General features: G+C 42.7%; 1 protein-coding gene across 7 annotated transcripts in view; it reads left to right on the top strand.

Annotated features, from left to right (window-relative positions):
* si:dkey-91i10.2 (uncharacterized protein LOC555224 homolog) overlaps positions 1–10,936 on the top strand; it is a 60,077-nt gene that overhangs the window by 45,981 nt on the left and 3,160 nt on the right. For all 7 annotated transcript variants that reach the window (XM_044215740.1, XM_044215736.1, XM_044215734.1 and 4 more), the window contains 4 exons: positions 5,695–5,890; positions 7,232–7,442; positions 9,510–10,099; positions 10,496–10,641. In XM_044215740.1, coding sequence (XP_044071675.1) covers positions 5,695–5,890; positions 7,232–7,442; positions 9,510–10,099; positions 10,496–10,641 — 1,143 coding nt within the window. The remainder of the gene's footprint in view (positions 1–5,694; positions 5,891–7,231; positions 7,443–9,509; positions 10,100–10,495; positions 10,642–10,936) is intronic.

Raw genomic sequence — 10,936 nt, 5'->3', positions numbered from 1 at the left:
CGGACTAGTTGACTGTAACTTTTAATTAAGCAAAATCTTTGAATGCAGGTCTTTTACTTGTAGTTGAGTGGTTTTACAAGTATTTACAAGTATTGCTGCTATTACTTATGCAAAGAATCTGAATACTTCTTGCACCACTGCCAAGATCAAAGTGGAGATGTGAAAGTCTTTTTGTGTGAGTTCACCTTTGAATACAAACCAACTCCAGGTAAACAAATGAGAACAAAGGAATTTTTTAGTTTTTTTCTCTGTTTGTGCTGCACTATACTTGCAATGAGACCTGAGAATTTTACCAATAAGCATATTGTTTTTAAATCTAGTAAATCTTTTTGATGGTGAAATTAGATCCTGTAGTGCACATCATCTGAACCCTGTAGCAGCTTTCAGCAGCAGAGGTGTGTGTGTTTATCAGTGAAGTGTATGTGAGCACACTTTCATGTGTGTGATTTGCCGTGCCAGAACATTGTATCGGTGTGTGCAAATCCATCTGTGTAAGCCCACGTGTGTTGTTGTGTTATCGATTTATCTCAGTTATTGTGATAACAGCTGTCGGAGCTAACTGGGTTGGCTCTGCAGACGAGACTGTGGGCGGGAGGCTGGCATGAAGCATGACAGACTGGAAGACTGGCACCGTCCCTACAGACTTGCTGTTTCCCTGTCTCTCACTCCTCTCTCTCTCAGTGTCAGCTGTTGGCTAAATAAATGCAGGCTTCACTCCACTGTGGTTCATTCTGATCAAGGACAAACAAGAGGAGGGTGTGTTTTACAGCACTGTGGTGCCATTTGGGTCCAGGCCTCCATGCAATGTAAATATTAGACCCTGAACACAGAGAATACTTGATAAGGTTGAAGAATATAAACTCCACCCCCCCCCGCAGGCTGCAGGCTGTGATAGATGGGAGATATAGATGGTATCTTTCCCTGCCTGTCAGAACTTTCCTGCATGAAGGCAGCATAAAAATAACTGCTGTGTGTGTCTTTGTGTATATACAGTATATGTTCAATATGCGAAAGTGCAGTTGGGCTGCAACTAAAGGTTGTTTAATTAATCTATATAGCCTATTAAATGGTGAAAATGCCCAATGTGATGTCTTTAAATTGCTTGTTTTATCTGATCAACACTATGACAAGAATAAGAGTCTACAGCCATGCTAGTGGATCTGTGAGACTGTACTTAGACACAGTGGTATTTTGAGGAACATGCTAACATCAGCGTGCTAACATGCTCATAATGACAATGCTAAGATGCTGATGCTAAGCAGGTATAACGTTTACCATGTTTACCATCTTAGTTTAGCGTGTTAGCATGCTAAAATTTGCTAATTAGCACTAAACTCAAAGTATAGCTGCGGCTGATGGGAATGTCAGTAGTTTTTCAGGTATTTGGTCATAAACCAAAGCATTGGGAAAATTTAAATTTTGATCTGATGATGCTGCTAGATGAAAAGTCAGAGGATCACCAAAGTTATTACAATTCATCCTGAGGGGGACATGAATGTCTGAACCAAATTTCATGGCCATCCAATAGTTGTTGAGACATCTCACTCAAAACCATGAATGTGAACTTCATGGTGGCACTAGAGGAAAAGTCAGGGGATCACCAAAGTTGGTAGGATTGTTCCTCTGGAGACCACAAATGTCTATATAAAATTTCATGGCAATCCATCCGATAGCTGTTTAGATATTTCAGTCTAGAACAAAATTGTCAACTGACTGATATTGCCATCTCTAGGGTCATGCCGCTACCATGGCTAAAAACTCAAATATTTTCAGTTCACAATGATATAAAACAGAGAAAAGCAGCAAATTCTCACATTTAAGAAGCTCGAACCGGAGCGTGTTTAATTGATTACCAGAATTGTTGATTAACTGTCTTGCAATTGATTAGTCAACTTATTTAGGTACCACTGCAATCCTCTCATAGAGCCCATTGACAGCTCCAGCAACTCACGTTCAACATTGTTTATCCCAAGAGGATGCATCTTTAATGTTCCAAAAGCACCCACTATGCAACACACTGTACGCTACCCTTTTGACTCGAGGCTCTGTGAATGTTTTAATACTTAGCTATTTATTCATTAAACATGACAGTATTCTGTGTGATCTCTGCACCCTGAGGTATTTGACTTCCACCAATAAGTCTCTTTAAGTGTATGCAGCCAGCTTGATACAGAGCATAATACAGCTCTAGTTGTATTATTACAGTAATATTCAGATTATTACACCTGGGAGGGTTTTATGGAAATGGAGTGAAGCACTAAACCAGCACTGCTGAGTTAATTGTATACTGCAGTATAGGTGCACCAGTTATGTATAGCGTTTAGAGGGGGGCATGTGTCCACTGTATCTAGCTTTTTGTATTTATTTGTCTCTATTAGATGCACACACTCATAAATATATTTAATTCATTAGAGTGACATATGCATCATTGGGCAAAATTTCAGTGTCACATCGTACCATGTTGAGTAGTGATCTATCACAGTGGTTTCCTGATAAATTAAGCTGCAGGTTATTACTTCCCATTCATTATCCGTGTGTGACAGCTACTACTTTGAAGGAAAGGCCTTTCTGTTTGTTACAAGGGAAAACCAATTAGACGCTTTGGAGCTGCATCCTCAAAATTTAATTATATCTGCCTTTTTGCCACAGTAGTACCAGTTTAATTTGGACATTTGGACACCTTTCTTCTGCTGTGTTGGCTTAGTGATTACATGTGTAATATAAAACAGTACAGGTTGCCAGGGTTTTCTGTAGTTAAATATACTAAACGTGTGTGTGCTGAAGTGCGTCAGAGCATCAGAGGGATGTTGAGAAATTATTGTTATGATGTGTCTAGAAAAAATCTCAGCAGTTTAACTGGTTTGGGAGTGACAGAGCTCAGAAAAGACAGTTATGTAAGAACCATTAGAATAATGAAACCTCATGTTTAGTCGCCACAGGGATATTTGAGGATACGTAACAGGCCAAAGTGAACTGCATATCATAGCTGAGGTTTAAACTATTGCTGGAACAATTAATTGATTAGTGGATTTACAGTAATCAGTTAATTGTTTATTTCACTAAGCAAGCAAATATGCAAACATTCTCTGGTTCCTGTTCTCAAATGTGATTTGATGATTTTCTCTGTTTTATGTCGTGTAACTTTGAGCTTCGGACTGTTGGTCAGACAAAACAAGCAATTTGAAGACTTCACATTGGGTTCTGGGTTCTGGTGATGGGCATTTTCCAACATTTCATAGAATTTATCAAAAAAGTAGTTGAAAGATTGGTCAATGGTATAATCAATAATCTGTAGTTACAGCCCTATTTAAAACAAACATTAAGAACAGTTTAAGAGATTGGGATAAGACAAAGAAAATGCAAACATACATGTATAAAGTGTAGACTGCTCTAGACCTGCTCTATAGGACAAATACAATGAGATAACTTCTGTTATGAATTGGTGCTATATAAAAAAAAAAAAGTAGCCACAGTAACAGCAGCAGTTTAATTGATGACAAGGTAGTATGCTGTGGACATGACAAGAAACATGAGAGAGAAAAGAGGAGATTACATGCAGCATTACATTCAAGCTCAGGAGCCATTATCACCCATTCTCAAATGTACAGTATATATAGCTGCTTTTGAATAAAAACCATGTAGCCTTGCCATGATCAACAATAACCCCACGTGCTCCTGAGACAACCCCCCCACTTTGAAAAAATGTCAATATTTCAGGAATTTACAGCCTTTCTTATATTCTGAGAGCCAGACATTGTTGAGACTCTACTATGGGTTTTGACCCCTGGGCCTATTAAACCCGCTGAGCTGATATAAAACCACACATGCCTTTTAATTTGAGTAAAAATATAATAAACTCTAAAAAAAAAATTTTCTTGCAGTGACAGCAGTGATATTATATTTCACACATGTGCCTGCTTGACTGTGAAGCTCAGTGTTTGAAAAACAAAATCAATATACTGTATATAGTTGGTAGTTCCTGTTGGTAATAATGCCTGAAAGCAAAATTTAAAGAGGTGTGCATTATTTTAAAGCTCGACTAATCAATATGACTAGATGTAATGTGAAAGGGGTCATTCGCAGTGAGGAACCCACAGCGAATTATTAGCTTTTTTAGCCTCTTTTAGCTCCTTTTTTTTTTGATGGCACATTTACCATTTTGTTCAGCCTCAGTGTTTTCAGAGGCAGCAGGCAGCTGTTTTCAGGGGAAAGAAGCTCTGATAAACCCACTGTACATTACCTACCCAGCACCAAATGGCAGATAGACAAGCTGGTGAAGAAGGTGGATCAGATATTTTTCTCAGGAGTTGGTGGAGACCGAAGGGCGTAACTCAAACTGAGGATGGGGGTGACATGTCCCCCTCAGTTTTCAAAGTCCTATTTTTGTCCCCCTCGGTTTCTCCTGTACTCCTCTACACCCTTGTGGAGATCAAACAGAGCTAAAAGGAGATTGGATATTGAACTTTCATGAGGTGTCTAGAAGCACGAGTCCAAATGATTGATCATGTTGCTTTATGTCTGCCAGATGTGTAAATAGCTACTGTATGCTAACATGCTTGCCATTATGTGTTATTATGTCAGAAGTGTGTGTTCTGGTGTTCATCTTCCCCCCAAGTGGCCAAGAAATGACTCAATGCAGCTTTAAGTAAGCTGTTGAAAGTTAGTCTACCACTAACTTATTAGACTTTTTTATTTTTTGGCATTTTTGTGCCTTTGTTGGACAGTCAAGATTAGTGAGATAGGACAGGAAATAAGCAGGGAGAGAGAGAGATGGGAAATGACTTGCAACAAAGGTCCCCGGCTTGCATCTGCGCACATTGCACATTGTGGTCTTACTCCTCAGGCACACCTCTTTTTTACACTTCTTGTCTCTGCTGTGTGTGTTTGTTATGTTTTATATTTGTAAAAACTTACAAATGCATGCATAAGTCCCAGCAGGTATGCATTTGTGGTTTGTGTTCATGGATGTGCGCATTTCAATGTAGTGCAATTTCAGTGTAGTAGTACAGTGTGTTTGTCACTGCGTTTGTGGGGTGTCTGAGATCACATGCTGGCTATGTGCTGCAAGAACGGATCCCCAGTTATCAGACAAAGGAATGAACAAAAAGTATGATGGCTCTATGTGTTTGTGTGTGTGTATGTTTGTGTGTGGTTGTGTGCTGGCAGTGTCCCTGTGGTCCAGGGGTTCAGGTGTTAATGTCCGCTGATGTGTCTAATTGCTGTCCTCCTGGGGGGGGGGTTAAGAGAGGAGAGGCATTGATTTGGGGGGTAGAAAGATGATGGAACAGGAGGAGGAGGGTGGGTGGCCGGGATAGAAGACGACACAGCAGGAAGCAGAGAGGCATGTGAGCTGGAGAGGGAAGAATAAGGTGGAATGAATGACAGGGATGCTGTGAGGAGAAGAGAGCAAGCCAGAATTACAATTTCAACCGTTCTCTCCCTCCTGTTCTCTGCATTTTCTTTCTCTCTCCTTTGACTTTCCCTCTTTCTTCATTTACTTCCTCTCTTCCACATCTTGCTTGTATCCTCCTCCCTTTTCCCTTTTCCTCTTTCTCTTCCTCCCATTCCTTCGCTCTCCCTCCTTTCCTTCTCTTTTTCCCCTTGTTCCTCCCTTTCACTCCCCCATCTCTCCCTCCCTTCTCTCCATCCATCTCTCTCCCCCTCTGTACCATCGTCTCCTCTTCTCTCCACCAGCTGCAGTGCAGAGATCTCTGCCGAGGCCCCCGTTAGGCTGTCAGGTGACCGGGACGGAGGCTGTGACATCACCCCCCCCTCGACCGACTGTCAGCCCTCCACCGTTGCCATGGCAACGTCGGCAACGGCCTGCGGAGCCGAGGCTGGCGACGAGACGCCTGCAGGAGGAGGAGGAAGAGAGGAAGCAGGAGAATGCGTAAGGAATCTTTTTCATTTTCTTTCCTCTCTTTTCTGTCTGAAAAGTGTCGTCTGTGCGTGTCGCCGCTTTTCATTGTTGCTTCGTAGTGTACAGAAACACATAGATCTATTGGTATTCAAGGATGACTGGGACAAGCAAGGGGACTGCGACACATACACACATGCACATCACTCACATACTGATGCAGAGGTATTTGTTGAGGCAAGAACGAGCACGCAGCGCTCTGTCTTCCAGCAACAGCTCGGCGTCTGACGATGCAGTAAAAAGTGGATCAAGCTCCCTTCCAGCAGCTGGCTGCTGGTAACTCAGCGTTTCATTCCTGCTCTCTGCATTGCTCCTCTCCCCTGACTGGCTGCAGCTTGACACCAGCCTCGGCTGCAGCTACCATTGTGCTTCTCTCTGTGCATCTGCAGAACAGAAGAACCGGACTGACATGGAGTCTTGCTTGCATGCTACAAGACTGTAGGTAGTTTAGAGAACAGATGTCGATGTGCGTTTCCTTCTTGCCTTTCTTAATTTTTGGCTCGGAATCCACAATGGAGCCTGCCTCTGCATTCTCAAAGTAAGGGCTGCAATTTGATAATTCAGTGGAACATGAATTATTCTCCTTCATTTTACCTGATAGCTGCAGGCTGTATATCATGTTGTTTTCTGGTATAGAGCGATGAAAACCTTCCTGCGCCTTTCAGTCATGTGTAGCTGTTAGTTGAGAACAAATTTGTTATGTTAAGCCAATATCATCAAATGCAATGCATGTGGGTAATGCCTTTGGGGTGAAGAGTCACGTGTCATAGCAATGACCTTTGAACTTTCCACCTTAGGTCAACTCTCAGGGGCTTGATAGACCTAGACCCTAAAAGGATTTTAATCCATGTAGAATGCAGTGTGTCGCGGAATTCCTCACTTTACCTTAAAAAAAAAAGCCAGGAGATGCTTTGAATTGTCACTCGGGGGATGTCTCTCGTCTTCAAGGCTGGGTGGTTTCAAGTTGTGATCAGAACAGATTTTTGGATGTGCTGCCTTGTTGTGTTTAGAGTGTGTTACAAGACTTGGCAGACGATTAGCTCTGCATCTCAGTATGAAATTTGGATTCTTGTCAGTTCTGCAAGCTGGGATCAGAGAGAGAACCAAGATTTGTTATGTAATGATGTCACGACAGTGAACATGGTGACATGTGTACATGAAAACTTCTCACACAGACACACACACAGAGTAACAGGCTCCGATTTCTCTCTTATCATTCTCACCTTATATCACCTCTGAGAGTTTTGCCCGTTTTCATCTGTTGCTATAGCAACTTGACCATTTGATTGACACACGTGTCCTTCCAACCGGCAGCACACCGGTCTGGGCTGCAGGCGCTCCAGCTCGGATGCAGCCTATGAGCTGGCTGAGACGGTGAGGGCGCAGCGCGAGTGCCGTCTCCGGCCCCACTACAGCGACCCCATGCCAGCCGACGCCTCTAAGCGCAAACAGCTGGAGATGAAGATTGCTGCTGCCGCCAGACTCCACGGCCATCGCCGAGACCGCGACAGAGACCGAGACAGTGGTGAGTACATGACACATGTGACAACTGTCACTTTGTTCTTGTCAGAGTGTTTGACTTGTTTTCTGTATGTAATCCATTATATTTTTAATTACAGTTAAGCAACTTTTAAGCAAACTGAAACTACAATATTTAGTTATAAAGCTAGGAAGAATTCAGTAAGCAAATTATCCAAGGGGCATAATTGAAGGCCCCACAATCCCTTACATTTATCACTTAGAAATATAAAATATTTACAAATATTTAATCTGCATCTGGATTAAAATCTGCATCAAAAACCCATAAACAGTTATGCTGATTGGTTGATGGTTAAAAATACTTAAATCCTGTCCAGGAATAAGGATGACTTTTACAGAATTTTAAGCAATTCTGAGTTATTGTAACTGAAGCTCCAAATATTGGTGAAATGCCATCAAATCTTGCTGCTGCTGGAAGTTGGTATGTGCATGTGTAAACATTTGGTTGCAACTGAACAAGGCACTTCAGAATTTTGAGTAGGCACCAAAAAAGAATGTGGAAACCACTTATAAGAAAAGAGTTTGGCATATGAAAAATAAAAACTTCTCTGGCTTAGCCAAATGTTTTATGTACCATGTCTGGCTAAGACTGGTTTTCAGGAGGAGTGACAAATTCACAGTGGTGGAGCTGTTTAGGTGGAGATGAGTGAGGCCTATGCTGACATATTTGTCTTGAAGCATGTCATCCAGGACAAAAAAAGAGTTTTGTTTCTACACCTCATGGCACAAGAGTTGGGTGCTTTATAAATGGTACCATGCTTACCATTTAATCCACAATTCATTAGGACATCGATCATTCCTTGATCCTTGAGCCTAACTTTTAAACTCCAGACCTCCAGTTTGCAACCCAGGCTTTATGTTAAAATTGTGAAGTCTCCAAGCCCAAGCTGAGATAAACCTGATGACATCTATGACATCATCAGGATAGAAAGCTCCTTCAGAGCCACAAAAGACATTATACAACCTGAATAGTACTTCTTGTAAACTAGTACATTGACTTTGATGTGTATAATTGGTGGAGTCAAAGATACATTGCTACAGTACCTAACAGAAAAACAAACACAAAGGTCCAAACACACTTAGACACACTCCCACTGATGTTATGGATCCCCAAACAGGCTTTGACCCCAGCTTTGTGTCAGGGGTTATGACTTGATGCTTACTTCCTGTGGAGAACTACACCCAGCTCACTCTGTTCATAAATATAATTATGATTGAATTATGATTCATTACTGAACCCCATGTCCTCATTACATCTTCCCTGAATCACCCTAAATTGTGAATGAACCTCCAACTATGCCTGGCATTTTGCAACTTAACTCAAAAAAGATTAAGAGCTGGATCTGTTTTGTTTCAACATCTCCTGGTCTCTGAATATGTTGGCCTTTGCACCCAGTCCTCACCTCCCCCACCAAACACACATATATACACACACATACAAAGTTCCCCTGCTAATAGCGTGCTCTTCCCTGTCAGCAGAAGCTCTTTGACACTGGACGCTGGCCACAGAATGTCAGTCAATATGGCATATGCTAATGATGACCTTGTTGCTCTTTCCAGCAGATAAGTGATATCGACTAGAAAGTTTTTTTTCCTCAGTACCATAAAAAAAATCATCATCCAATGGTTTAATATTAATACATAATTAACATAGCACGTGTATAATTAACGAGGTGTTGAATGAAACATTTGAAACCTTGTCTTAGCAGCTAAGCAAACACATACAGTCTGTCTCTCTGTTTGAACACACACGCACAATAGTATTGACATACATGCAGACAAAGGTTAAGTCCTTGACTAGAGGGTTAGAGATCTAATTATTGGAAAAAGATGATATCTATAATAGTTTCTTCATTTTGACATGACCAGTAATGACTAGTCCAGGTTCATTAGAGAGGCTACTATTAATGCTTTGTGTGTGTGTGTGTGTGTGTGTGTGTGTGTGTGTGTGTGTGTGCCTCCATGCAGTGTGAATAACAAAGACTGTAGAGAGTAAATCCATAAACATCATGAGCACTAATGAATCTGACCATCTCCACCTCCCTCTCCCTAGCTCCAGCAGCAATTCGTGGTCGCTCAGAGCCCCCTGGTGAGGAGCGCCAGGCGGGTCTGGGTGTGACTCGGTCCGGGCAGCATCGCTGGAGCACCATCAGCAGCCTGAGCGCAGACAGTGGAGTGGTGGGCCTCAGTGATGAGCGGGAGGAGGAGGACAGCGAGCCTCACCGTTACCGCAGAAGCCGGGTAGCCGAAGTGGAACGAGTGGACAGCGGCATTGGCCCAGGTCTATCCCGCACCTGGAAGAGACCATCTGCCTCCCTCAGAGCATGGGAGGCCCAGAGACCCTGTCCAGATTGTGGACTGAGGGACGGGGCCTCCAAAGAGCGAGGAGAGCGCATGTGTGAACGTTGCTCTAAGCTGCGCACCGAGCGCAAGGAAGCCATCCTGGAGTTTCTGAACACAGAGTCAAGCTACGGCGAAGACCTGCGGATCATCAAGGAGGAGTTTTACTGCCCCATGCAGAGTGCTGGGCTGCTGACAGCTGAGCAGCTCGCTGTGGTGTTTGGTAATGTTCAGGAGCTGATAGATGTCAACGACCGCTTCACTGAACACCTGCAGGACAGCATCGACCAGGCCTTTGACCAGGTGACCCACTCTCTCTCTCTCTCACACACACACACGAAAACTATCAGGGCTTAAACAAGGTGGTCCGATTTTTATTGCTCTTAAGCTTTGAGCACCTACTTGTATTACATAAGTCACCTTCAGGTTCAACTTCTTACGTTTATTTATAATGCAGCATGACCCAAAGAGTCTCTACACACATTTGACCCACAAGTTTACTCACAAGTTTGCGGACACACAGAATCCCAGTCAAATGAACAGGAGCACTGACATTTTCGCCGCAACACCTGATTTGGTGTGAATTCAGCCTTAGACACAGTAATAGACAACAATGACTTGTTATGACAAATTGGTTCCCAGTGCGAGACGTAAATGAGTTGAACATTGACCACTTTCTCTTATGTGGTTTGACCACAGGGAGATGAAGATCTGCTGACAGTGTACATAGGAGAGATCTTTCTGGAGTTCGTCAACATGCTGCCTGCCTTCCAGACCTACTGCCTGCAGCAGTCCACCTCAGTCAACATGCTCAACACACTAGAGAAGGAGAAAGAACTGCTCAGGTACACACAAAGTACAAGGATTCTTCTTCCAGTTACCCTGTGAGATGGAAAAGTTACTCTGGGAGCTTTCTCTAGTTCCTGCCATGGCTGTTCTGTGTAATTCTTAATGGAAAAGACAGGGGGTTATCACTTATTCAGAAGAAAATCTATTTTGAGAGTAAAGCTGCAATGATTCATATTTTTAGACAGTACCACAGCTCACCCATGAGTCAGGCTGTCCTGTGATTCCCATTAATCAAAGAGTTTTCCCAGGACATGCACAGAATCTCTCCATTTTCAACTTAAGTTTGTCTCG

This window comes from Siniperca chuatsi, linkage group LG12 (genome assembly GCF_020085105.1).
Source record: "Siniperca chuatsi isolate FFG_IHB_CAS linkage group LG12, ASM2008510v1, whole genome shotgun sequence".
NCBI classification, from domain to species: Eukaryota; Metazoa; Chordata; class Actinopteri; order Centrarchiformes; family Sinipercidae; genus Siniperca; species Siniperca chuatsi.
This window is presented reverse-complemented; position numbering and strand designations above follow the sequence as displayed.